Source organism: Marmota monax, unplaced genomic scaffold, assembly GCF_021218885.2.
Source record: "Marmota monax isolate L192 unplaced genomic scaffold, Marmota_monax_Labrador192_F-V1.1 WCK01_AAM20220418_F8-fsc00224, whole genome shotgun sequence".
Taxonomy (NCBI): domain Eukaryota; kingdom Metazoa; phylum Chordata; class Mammalia; order Rodentia; family Sciuridae; genus Marmota; species Marmota monax.
Window position 1 is genome coordinate 2,250,847 of NW_026693937.1, and position 13,619 is coordinate 2,264,465.

At 38.3% G+C, this 13,619-nt stretch overlaps 1 protein-coding gene across 1 annotated transcript in view; it reads right to left on the bottom strand.

Moving 5' to 3' along the window:
* Window positions 1-2,310, bottom strand: part of Kcnu1 (potassium calcium-activated channel subfamily U member 1) — a 176,779-nt gene extending 174,469 nt beyond the window's left edge. The window contains exon 1 of the mRNA XM_046463883.2: window positions 2,116-2,310. Coding sequence (XP_046319839.2) covers window positions 2,116-2,310 — 195 coding nt within the window. The remainder of the gene's footprint in view (window positions 1-2,115) is intronic.
* Window positions 2,311-13,619: the final 11,309 nt, after the last annotated feature.

The following is a 13,619-nucleotide window of genomic DNA, read 5'->3' on the forward strand; positions in this document are numbered from 1 at the left end:
TTAAACAACAAGGAGGGTGGAGAGTTGCAAAAATGTTTTGTTGCCTTTGCTTTCTTACCTGGTATCATATTCTCCCCAATTCATCATCTTTCCTTACATCTGCAGAACACCCCTACTTATTGTATTTGAAACGTTATCGTAATAGGATGTGGTAGAGTAGGTATGATTAAGTCAATTTTGCATTGCTAAAGAAACCAGGTTATAGAAGAATGAAATAATTTGCCCAAGAGCAAGTGTCCATATCTGTTAACAGAGTCTAGAACAGTCAGAGAGAGGGATGCTGAATAATAAGGGCAGCCGCAAGCTGACCAAGTCCTTTGGATTTTCTGAAAAGCTCATTTTACCTGGAACCAGGGTTTCAAGATCATTCAGTTTTTATACTTATATTTTCTGAATGGTATGTAGGGAAGCCTCATTAAAAGAGTCTGATGGAGTTGACATCCTGATCAATGGTTTTGTCCTTAAATACATGTGACTCAGCATGTGCATTCCTGAGATGTTGTCTGAGAATAGATTTTATCAAAAATACTTAATATGGCGTTAATATGGAATACTCATTTGAATTTCATCTTAAAACTGGAGGTACCATCTGTGGAAAAAATTTGGCTCCAAGATATAATTGAATCATACTTATGGAGGTAGTAAATCATTGAGAATGGGACAATTATAACTCTCCAAATAATTTTTAAAAGATCTTTTCAGAGTAACAAGATTTGTGACATTTTTGCATTTGGCCAACTTTTCCTTAGGCTTATTTAAATATAACAAATTATTGAGAAGAGACTCAAACTTTCTCAAACATTGTCCTTAAATTTGAAAAGCAGAACCTATAGTATTCTGGCTACTTACACCCAGCTTCTTAACATTTTGTAACACTTGTTTAATAATTGAAATTAAAAGATATATCTGGTCTGAATTATACCCAAAGTTGGAGATAAAAAATATAATAAATATGAACTGACAAATACGTTCATGTTTTTACAATTACATAAAAATGAATGTAAAGGAGAAGAAGAAACACAGGACTCAGGAGATTTCAAAATTCTACAAATTCTGTTGCATAGTTTTCAAAAAATAGATATCTGGAGGCAGATTCGCCATGTCTATTTACACCTAAGTCAGTATCTCAGAATTCTTTCCCATATTTTTGTGCCACTGCTTAAATTCTTTAATGTAGAAATAATTATTACTAGAGTGAACTCAGCTATAAAATTTATAAATTTCAACATTGGTTACATTTTATAGAAACCTAAATTGCATATTACCCATAAACTTAAAAATTTACTGCATAATTGTACATTATATTATTTCATGTTAAATGTTTTAAACAAATTTTCTATATTAATTATGAAGCACAGGTAATATGTATTCTATTATATGAAAATTACTATAAACTGTTGGGAGAACAAAACAAAATTTGAGAGACAAACTGGAAAGAAAACTACACAGGGCACGGTAAAACACTTTGCCTTTGAGTCATAGAACAGTCATGAGGCAGCATTGAGAGCTTTATTTCAAACTCTTAAGCAATGCCTCACCTTATTAAGGTGTCCTTTTTTCTCATCATCATAATTTGCCAGCTGTTATTCCACAACACCAACACTTGCAAAGCTGACTTGGGTATAAAAACTGTCTATGTGTTTGTGGCTGGTGTAGGTGCACTGTGTTGGCATCGTACATGAGAGACAGCAAACTCATGTGAGCACATAAGCGTGGATGATTTACTAAAGTGAGGGTGACATTGATATCTTGTTCCTTTTTGCCTTCCTGTGCCCTGTGGTACCTAAAACAATTGTCTTTTTAAGATTATAAGTAGAGGTATAGACATTATACCTTATAACATTATAGTCATGGACATTTTTTTTTGTCAGAATAGTGACCTCAGTTTCCAGAACTGACATTCATCATCAGAAACAAAAGACATTGTTTCCCCCCATGGTGAGTGAGTGAAAACTGGGCCCTGTGCCTACAAGCTTTGGAATGGTGGCCTGGGGACCTATCTCCCTAAGATTAGCCTGAAAATTTGAGGGAAGCCTAAATTGTTTGTTCAACACAAACACATGCCAAACCTATCACTAATCTTCCTACAGAGGGGTCACAGATAAGGAAACTGACCAAGACAAATCCGGTTCCCTGGAAGTTTCCCCCTTTTTTTATGATTCTCCAGAGTAATCTGCACAGGAATAAAATGATGAGTCCACTGAAGAAGGTCACAAAGGAGGAGAGAATAAACGCTGCCTGGACCTCAGATGTGCAGGTCGTTTTCCCAAATTCTTCCCCATTTTCCTCTTGTAGCTTAGCTTGATACATCAGGAGACGGAATTGTCGGGTCATTCTGTGATGTCATGGTGGCATGGTAACCGTTCCAGGAAGTAGAGTTCATTGTATTACAGCATCTGAATGCCGTATGACAACCAATGAGGAGTTCTGGGGGAAAGGACTCCATCCACCATGCTACCGTGCTGCAGGCTTCAAGTTGGTCATCACCTGGGGACTGCTAGGACCTCACCACATGGGTAGTCAGAAGATGAGATTGCTAGATCTGATGGTTACATTCATTCTCTCTGACCTCAAGGGAACCACATCCTCTGGGACCATGATCCTACTGATTTGATAGCTAGCTAACTGTTTGGCTTATTTTATCAAACAATCCCAAAACAACTTTTTGGGTGAAATAACATTCAACCCATATGCATGTGGATGAGTTGGTTCTGTATTGGACAGCATGCCACACCCTCAATAATATCAGAAGGACAGAGGAGAAAAGCTTCAAATTTTTATCTTTTAAAAAGTTGTAGATATGTAGGATACATTGTTCTAAATATCCAGTGTGTAACACAAAGAATAATTAATAATATTTTAGTATATTCCAAATTTTTGCTAAAATAGTGGATGCTAGGTGCACTGGCCACATGCAAAGGTGAGATGCGGTTTTAATTTGAGATGTGAGATGTATATTTTGACTATAGTAACCATTTCATTAGGTATGCATGTTATCAGCACATTATGCTGTTTTCATTAAATAAATATAATTTTGAGAAAACAAGATGCCTTCAAACTGAAATAATTTTTTTTTATTTTCCTTTGAATGAGATAGGTCTATCATAGAGCACAGATATTGTAAAGAGCAGTTTTACTAGTGCAATCATTGTTTGGTTACTACTTAAGCCTATATATTGGGTTTCCTTATCCCTTCTTTTGGAGACCTCCTCTTTCTTGCTTTTATTCTTACACTGTGAGAAAAATGATTGGCCCATCAGAAGTAAAATTCAAAATGGGAGAAATTTATTTTATCTAGATGTTTTCAGAGGTATGAGAAATATCATACCTTACAGTGTGCACAGGTGGCAGTTGAAATGTCAGTCTGATGGAGGGCCTGGTTTGCACCAGTCACTAGGAAGATGACCTGACACGAGCAGATGAGACACAGGGGAAATCATGTGATCCTTGGGAGCCCACCATGACTTTGCTCTGGGGAAGGCTATTCTCTGAAGAGAGCAGGAGCAATTCCTAGAACTGCTGCCAGTCACACTTCCTTCCTTGACACTTGCATTTTCACAGCATCTTGTCATTGAGCTAGGGTGAGATTTTGATGAACTCTTCTAACTCTAGCAGTTAGAAGTCCTGAACTCTAGCCTGGGTCCTTCTGCTGAGTTAATGTGTAATGTCTACCAAATCACTTTAATTTTCATGGTCTTATTTGATGTCAAGGACAATACCTATTTGATATAATCATTGTCAAGATTCAAAAATATAGCATGGGCATATTTTGAAAAGCATAAAACAAAGAATAACAACAAAAAATGCCAGTATCACGTCAGTTCCTTTTCTTAGTAGTACTGATTATAAAGGAAGGAAGAGGTTACAAGGGAAAGAGAGTGAGAGGCGGAGAAGAAGGAAGGGAAGAAGAAATCATTTGTTCTTTAGACATGCATGAACTCTTCTCTCTCTCCTCTTCCTCCTCCTCTTCCTCCTCCTCTTTTCCCTCCTCTTCTCTCTCTCCTCCCAACCTCTTCCTCTGTCACACACACATACACACACACACACACACACACTTGTAGTTATTTAGACAACAAGATCAGAGTTTCCAAGTCAAAATTTATCCATATCACTTTCTCTGCTTTCTCTTAGGTAATGATTAAGCTATCACCACCAATTTATTTTCCCATTTTCTTGATTTCTGCCACTCAATATTTTCAAAGAATTTTAATCCTCTCGAAGGTATTCCTGGCACCTTTTTCCTTTTCCCCATTTGATTCAGTTCAAACACCTAGGTGGTTTGTTTCTCTAATAATCTGCTGTCAACATAATAACATTATTAGCTTCAGCACAGGAGACAAAAAACATGCAGGTGGCTTCAAAGTAAGTTATCTTCTAACTCACTGAACCTAAGGTGACCCAGTCTCCAGTTCTCCAGAAGGGTCCTAGGCTCAGTGCCCTGGGAATGCCCTCAGTCCTGAGGTAACTGAGATGGCTGGTCACCCTGCACTCCATGAATCTCCAGCTACTTTGTGTTCCTGCCACATCACCTCCTCCTAGCCAGGAGAACATAGAAACATTTTTCTTCTTCGGGCTTTTGCAGCATACTGCCTCTGTCCCCTCTGCCTAGTACACCTGTGGCTCTAGAGGCAGCCTTGTGTCACATTTTAGCTCTCCATGTCTTCAGGTCCCAGCACTTCCTTCTGACTGTCCAGGGGAAAGGAAAACCCCACCACATGCCCCTTGTTGTCTGTTAATGCGATTCTGAGCCTGTCTTCATTGCACTTCGTAGCCTCCCACTGGGTTTACTTCCTATCTTTTCTCCCAAGACTCTGAACTCCACAGCACTGTACATCACCTGTTTTACTAATCACTATGTGCCCAGTGTCTCATATGGTAACTGGCACACACTGGGCAGATGCAATGAATTTAATAAATATTTGTTGATTCAATGAATAAATTATACATACTCAAATATATGTCAGGTGAATGGAATACTGAATATTCAGGGACTGTAAACTAAGTTGTTCACTGTTATAGTTTCGATATGAGTTGTCCCCCCAAATTCCTGCATGAGCACAGGAATGTTCAGAGGTGAAATGATTAGATTATGAAATCCAATAGGTGGGGAGACCAGGGGAGGCTTTATTAGACTGAAGACACACTCTGGACAATGGTACTTTTTTAAAAGAGTCGTCAAGTTAACCTTGGATTTATAGATGGTTCTTCTGGGTTTTGGTTGGGGCTATTTGCTGCCAAGCCCTTGCAATAAAATCTAAGAAACGAAGACTATGCTTGCTGTCAAGTATTTTTGTTTGTATTTTTTAAAGTTCAAATGAATTCTTTTAAACATATCAGTCATTTAATTAGAAAATTTGCTTCACTTTGTAGACATCTCTGTAATTTACCTCTGGGTACTCAGATTTTCTGAAAAAAATTATACTTTATAATGAGATTGAATAAATGATTAATTTTAATGATTTACTCTCTTCAAGAAACATGGCCTATCTGGGAAAGTAAGAACTTCATTTCTACAGTATGCATAGTAGTACTCATGAATGAACGTATATGTATGTTTGCAATGCTTTTGAAAGCAATAGATGATGTTGCAATGTTATCTTTTAAGGACCCAAATCCATTCATTAAATTCTGTAACCTTATCTTTTGCTATTTTTACAAGTAGGTTTATTTCTTGTTCCCAAAGATCATCCATTACCATTGACCAAACACTCATCATGAAATCTTGGGCTGCCATTCACACAGTAGACAATTACAGAACTGGGTCTAAAGCCAAGGCTGAAAACAGTTGCCTCCTTCAGAGCTCTTGAGTGGTGGTGGAATTGCCTCATGTAAGCCGTCTCTGGGGTAAATACCTCCGTTGATGGAATGTGCTTATCACTTGGGAAATGTTAAAGATGAAAAGCTTGGTTCCTCCAGGTTTGTGCATGGGCAGATTTTAGTCACCAAGTGATTTCTTAACTCCACCTTTGGTTTTCATTTTCACTTTAACTTCTCTCTTTAATTTCACCAATAGGGAGAGTGAGAAAGCCTGCCTTTGAAGAAATGTGATGTAATCCCTATTTATTTGGATCCGTGTTTTACTGAAACTTGTCCTTTGTGAATTCTATTGTCCCTGTGGACGGTCCACAACAAGATGTCCTACTGTGATAGGAATTAAAATGCCATAGCTAGATGTCCAGGGTGTGTGTGTGGGTCTGTTTTTTTAGAAAGGAAGAGCACTGAAAAGGCTGGTGTTCTAAATAATACAATTTGATTTGAAATCCATGTAGATACCTTAAATTTTGTTTATATTTTCTGTAGAATTTGTTGGTAAACATCTGAAGTAGAGACTTTGGAGAAGATTCCTATATTTCCTGGATCCTAACCTTCTTATCTGTAGGGTGAGAAGGTCAGACTGGTGTTTGGGCTCTCTCTCAGGGTCTACATACTAGGGAAACTTTTTCCTATAGTCGTAGATTATTTATATGACAGATTGAAAACATCTTACCGTATTCCAGTGTTTGACTTCATTCCTCTAATGGATTATTTTTTTTTCTTTTGGTATTAGGGATTGAACTCAGGAGCACTTGACCACTGAGCCACATCCCCAGCCCTATTTTGAATTTTATTTAGAGACAGGGTCTCCTTGAATTGCTTGTGCCTCACCATTGCTGAGGGTGGATTTGAACTCTGGATTCTCCTGTCTCAGCCCCCCAAGTGCTGGGGTAACAGGCATTGCCACCACACCTGGTGTCAAAAGGGTTCTTTATAAAAATGAGGGGAAGGGAAGAAGAAGATTGAATCAATTTGGAGTGACTCTTGATGAAAGGGTGTTGTCCTTAAGAAATTTTCTTGGAATCCAATTTAATTTCTCTTCAGATCTCATGGAGTTACTTTCATCCATGCAGGGAGCATGGTTACTTGGGCCACTGTGTCTGATTCCATCTCTGAAACCAGAACCTTCCCTCTCTGGTCTGGCTAGGAATAGGCTTAAGTAGTTTGCCAGAGTGTCTCTCTCTCTCTCTCTCTCTCTCTCTCTCTCTCTCTCACTCTCTCTGTCCCCCCAGGCTCCCATTCATTAATCTTTTCTCATTATTTTGCATTCTACAATTGTATGGAGTTATTTCTCATTTTGGGTGTTTGCAAACTGTGTATGTATGTCCACATGCAAGCATTCCCAATATACAAACACAACACTTGGGTGAATTGTGAAATGCAATGAAAAATTTCCTCAATCTCTTTAATTTTTTAAAATTTGTGATTCCTAACTAACGCATTAAGTGCTTGGAGGGCATTTTTCATAAATCATTGTGGTACAAATACAACAAAAGATAAGATGTGAACATTCTTCCTTTGACCAGTAGATGGAGGTATTTTATAGGGAATTAGCAAGGAGCAAGAGGTTTGTTTTTGATTTGTGTTTTGTTGCTTTTGTTTATTACAGTTGTTTTTAAAGAAGATGGAGGAACCCACCTAGAAAGGGGAAGTGAAGAAGAAGAGATGGAGAGTCTCCCAATCCTATAACATACAGGGCTTCCAAAAAAATCTATCAACCTCACCCCAAACCTGTTTTCTATTTGGGGTCTCTCTGTTTATCTTCTGCAATTCTGTTTTTTTTTAAAAGAACAAAAGGATAAATTAAACTGTTGATAACTCTGGAGTTTTTTTTTTTCTTTCTTTCTTTTTAAAAATATAATCTCTATGGATCCTTGAGAGTCCTAAAAATCTTTTCAGGAGAATGAATAATGCAATCAGTCTCTGGCAATCAGGCTAGCTGAACATCAAGCTGGTGATTTTATCTGAATGTTTAATGCTCACCAGCAAGAGTGGGGTGAGGGAGACAACAGCAGAGGCCCACTGTTGGCAGTTCCAACCAGCAATCCTGGCTGCAGTGCCAGTGCCCTGATGATTTGCCATCCCTCTGCCCACCCTCTCTACTGCTCCTGTTTGAAATGACTGGTCTACCATTGAGAAGCTGCAGCAAATCCCAGACCATTGTCCCAGCAGCTGGTTGCATTATTCCTGTGGGTGCTGTGCAGAGCCTGCTTCCAAAATCCTAATTACAACAAACTGTGCATTTGTTTGAGTCCCAACATGAAGCTTAGGTGAAAAGAACAGTTGTAACCAATGGCACAGGAGATGAAAGCCATGTTTTCCCTGTCAGTCCCCACTGAGCTGGCATGTTCCTGCAAACACTCCTCCCCAAGGTCCCCTGTCTCCTTGCAAGCTTTGGCAAAATATGAAAGGATCGGTCTTTAGCTCCATCTTTGGTTTGGGGACGGCACAGCAGTTTCCAATTATCTCATGAGAGAAACTAAAACACCAGAAATACAAAATAACTTTCCAAACATAAAATTCATTCTAACCTACGCATTTCAAAGAAAATCCAAAACAGGCATATATGATGTGTGCATGAGGGGAGTGAAATGGCTTGGAATGGGTTAATTGTTTTCTAAGACAGAAATTTGCTTACTTACCCAGCCTTTGCTCTTTTTCCCATCAAAGGATAATGCTGCCCTCTTTATTGGTATTTCTGGCTTTCTTCATCAGTATTGTGATTTTAATTGCATTTGTCTATTTTAATTGCCTTTATATGAAAAGCCCTTGATATAAAACTCTTCACATTAATACACTTATTTTCTTTTTCAGCATGTCCTTGAAGTAAGGGTTTTTGTAACATAATATGCAAAAGGTATATAGGTAAGTATTGGGGTACAGAAATCATTGAGCATTAAATATACTTAGCCCCTAGTTTTAGTCATACTTTTTTAAAAGAAGGAAACTGGGATTCAGGCAGAGGAATTAGTTCTTCAATCTATGAAAGCAGATTGGAGCTACTGCAACCAAATAGGATTTTGGAGAAAAAAAGAAAACCTATGAAGGTTTATAGTCATCAAAGACTAATAGTAAGCTTATTTCGTAAAACCTTTGAATCTTCTGAGTGTTTTAAAATATCTTCTGATCTCACTTCTAACAAGCATTGAGCTAATGGGGGTGGGTGGCGGGGGAGTACTACACAAGAGATAAGAATCAAATCCTTTCTGGCCAGGAGAGATAGTGGAAGGAGAAGCATAGCAATTTGGTGGTGAGATGTTATATGCTTGTCACGAAAGCCAAACTCCACTGAATGTCCTCCTCTGAACAAGTTATCCCTTTCTTTTATCATTGATACTGTCTATAATCCTTAATGCCAAAGGCCAGGTCCCCTTCCACCAGTGCAATGGCAATTTTTGCACCAGAGTAAAGATTGTTCTTTGGGAATCTTTCCACAAGGGGGCAATATCAACTAACTTTTGCCCATAAAGTCCTCCAACCTCTGCCACCACTGCTACCAACAACTTCTGTCACCATCACTGCCACCACACCCACCTTCTCTTTTCCTATTTATTTATCTATTTTTAAGAAAAAAATATTTTTTTTTTTGCCTTGGGATGTGCAAAAAGAAAAGGAGAGAGAAAGAAAAAAAAGAAAAAATTCTTCAGAAACCACATCCTGCTTAGAGCAGGAAGAAGTAAAAAATCTTGAGAAACATTGAGATAAAAGGAGAGCCCTTTATCCACCATCACCCCCACTTCTTGGCAAAAGCCCTGGCTCACCTCAGTGATGCTAAAAGGAGAAATACTGGGCTGTGCACACCAGTCTCATAGTTTGGGAATCGCTTAGAATACCTTTCTTCTCTGAAGTATGGTATGTCAGAGATCTGTAACTTAGGTTAACAAAGTTAATCCATGCCCTGGATCACCATCCTTGGTTTAGATTTTTTTTTTTTTTTTGGTACTGGGGATTGAACCTAGGGGCACTTTACCACTGAGCTACATTCCCAGCCCTTTTTATTTCATTCATTTATTTATTTTTATTTTGAGACAAGGTCTTGCTAAGTTGTCCAGGGTCTTGCCAAGTGGCTGAGACTGCCCTCCAACTTGCGATTCTCCTGCCTCAGCCTCCTGAGTCTCTGGGATGACAGGCAACTGCCACCATGCCTGGCTAGAAAATTTAATAAAAGGACCAAAATAGCAAATAACTTTGTTCCTTCTTCACTCCAGATGTCTTGTTTAGAATTGGCTTTTATTACTATGAAGACCAAGAGTGATCTCTATCATAGTCAATCAAGGCTCATCACAGAAATCAAGAGATAGGAGAATCCTAAAACTCGTTCCCATCAATGTGCTAATGCAAAACAATGTGCAAAAGGAAAAATTTTCATTAGTTTCCCCTAGCAAGACTGTGTTGCTGTTAGCAGGGTGGTCCAGCAGCTTCTTCCCTGGCTTTAGGAGTCTTCTCTACCAAGTTCCTTCAGCTAGAAAATAAACTTTGGGATCTAGGTTTCCAGACTCTTCTTTTTAGCCTTGGAACACACACTGGCAGTCATTTTCCCTACCCTGTTTCCTATCCTCCTGGTTGGTGGTAGTGGATATGTTCAGAGTCCAGTGTTTTGGCCTGGCCAAACATCACCCAGATGTTCCACCACCCATCAACCTTTTTGGGGCTGGAAGTGGGCATAGTAGTGCCTGAAGAGGCAGACAAGCCAGCTTTGCTTCCCTGTTGGCTGAGAACTTCTTGTTTGAAACACGAATTTCCAGCTAATGGGCAATCTGTCACTTGCACTCTAATAGAAATCACCTGCTCCTCGAATAATCATTAAACAAATTGACAGTACACAATAGCTGGACTTCTCAGCGTTAATACTTCCTGGCTGGAACCTAGTAGATGGAGTGAAAACAACAAAAGCAAGCCAGTGCTCATCATTTAGAAATTCATTATTCACAGGGGAATCATGGCCTCTGTTAATTGTGGCTCCTTCACCAATAAGTCAAGGGGGCTTTTGAGGCCAGGTGAGAAGCATCCTGGACCCTCATGGGATGGCTCTGACTCTTGAATTTGCTGTTTAACAAATCTGATGGTAGTAGTGGGGGAGTAAATGGGGGGGGGGGGGTCCAGAATCCTGGGAGATAAAATACTGATTCCATCTGATTCATAGCTCACATAGGGTTCAAGTTTGGTACTACAAAGTGTTTTATAAATTTAAAGTATTAAACTCTCAGTGGGAGAGAACTTTGGATACTCAAGAGTAACGATAGTTATTTATTGAACATAGGGTTCCATATCAAAACTTTATGCAGATTATCTCACTAAGTCATTACAATGGTGCACAGGAGATATAAATTTCTCTACTTTAAAGATTAAAAATTTGAGGTGCAGGGGAATTCAGTGATTTTCCCAGGGTATCCAAGCTAGTAAATGGTGACTGTGATTCAAAGTCCAGTCTAACTGACTCCAGATAAGTGTTCTCACGACTAAGCTTTGCAGATTGCTTTACAGATGGGTGCTTTGCAAGCTGCTGCCTTTATCTTGGGCAGAAAACTTCAGCATCTGAGGCTGCCTCCCTGCAGAGAGGTTAAACCTCCTTCCTCCTTCCAGACCACATGGTTCATTACAAAGGGACACTTGATGTTAATGAAGGATCTTTAATGGCCTTATATAACTATCCTGATTGCCTCTGCTGCTCTGATTTGAAAATCATGTTGTATCTAAGGGGACCTCTTTAGTCTAACGAGAGAAAAAAGGGGGCGGAGGGTGGAAAAAAGGGAAGAGAGAGCACATGGAAAAGATGAAGCCAGCTACCACCCTAATTAGCAGTATTCTGTAGACTGCATGGAGCAGAGGAGAATTCTCCTAAGGAGCAGCCAGACTAGGAGACAGCAATGCTTTGAAGGAGCTTCAGTCCCCTAGAAGACTCTGGGAGGTGAGGCCAGGTTCATCTAGAACTACTTCAGGGTGAGGTCTGTACTCTAGAAACTATGTTCAGAACCTGGGGATAGCTCTATTGCTCTGAACTGCACTAGGAAGGGGATATAACCTCTGCTATGTCATTTGCCATCGTGTGCTTAGTATACGTGTCTGGAATTAGGTCAACCCTTCATTGATCTTTTCAAGGCACAAGTTGTTGGTTGGGGTAGGTTGACAGAAGGATATTAAATTCTTGTGAATTAATTTCATTTTTATAAATCAACAAATCACTCAGCTGAGAGTCACCCATCTATTGTGTGTGTGTGTGTGTGTGTGTGTGTGTGTGAGTGTATACTCCAGAGCATCTTGCAAAATCTTTCCACGTTGTAAAAGATGAGTTTAGTGGAGGAGAAGTTGTGCAGTTAGGGCAAACTTACAAAAGGCAGTAAAAAACTATGAAGAGGCATTTGATACTTAATTATAGCCTCAACCGTGCAACCCTAAAGAGGAACATGGGATCACATGTTGTCTGAAGGACCAGATAGTAGTAGAGAACTGGTAGACTTTAGAGGACAAAGAAAGGAAACAGAAAGGGTCATTCCAGATGAGAAAATGCAATCAGATGCAAGAATAAACACATGTGCAAAGGGGAGAAGAAAGCAGAAACATCCTTGGTATCTCACCATTTTACACCACCTTCATAGTAAAAGTTTTGGATGGCAGGTGTTAAGATACTGATTTTACTCAAGAGTATGAGTTAACTTGTCTAGAGCACAGAACTGATCAGGAATAGAAGCCCAGCTCCTTGATCCTCAAGTCTGGGTTCTTTCTTTCAAACTATGTCTCCTCTTAATTTCGGAGCTCGATTCTTTAAAGGAGAAACGAGACCTATACATAAATGTCTAAAGAAACGAAAGAAACTAAAAGCTAGAAGAAAATTCAGTCATTAGTTATTTGATCTGATAGGGGCAAAGACTTTGAAAGTATAAAAAGAATGAAAACAATCACAACAGGGAAATGGATTTCTTTGCTTGTATGGAAATTAACTTCTTTGTATTTTATAAACATCATAAAATTAAATCAAGCAATGTATTTTTACTGGAAATAATTGGTAGAAATTTTGATAACTCTCATAAATTTTTAAGAAATAGTAAACACTACAAGGAAAACAGAAAGGAAACAGGAACATTCAGTAATAAAGACAAAAGTTAATATTTGAAAATAATCTGAAAGTTCAAATAAGAGGAAATTTTCTTCATCATGAGTACAAAAGTGAGACCTCATCTATTGCTGTTGAAAATGTAGATGTTGACAAATATCAAAATATTCACTTATCTGACACAATAAGTCAATTTTTAGTTATCTGTCCTTAGGAAGTAATCAGAATTTGGGAATAAAAACACCCGAAAAATATATTTTAATTTTTAAGTTAATTTTTAAAACAATAAATAAAATTTGACATAAATGGGGTAGCATGTGATGTTTCAATACATGGATATGATCTCTAAATCAGGTTAAATACATCTATCTCCTCAAACATCTATCATTTCTTTAAGATAGTTTATACTTTTAATGGAGAAGTAATGGAAAATACTGAAGTGTTAAATGAACGAATAAATAAATGAAGAAATCCTTTGGTGGATTATTATCCTGTCATACCCAGTATGGAAAATTATCACAAACAACATTGCTTTTTTATATAAAGGTAACAACCTTGAATGTACAATATTATCCCCAAAATATTTAAATATATATGCTTTGGAAAAAGAAGACTAGAAGAAAATATAATGAAGGCTGCTTGTTATCTTTTGCGGTGAGATTATAGGTGTTTTAAAAAACATCATTCTCATAGTCTCTATAATGAATAGGCACTCTATCATAGCAAATATTTTAGATAAAATAATCATCTATCT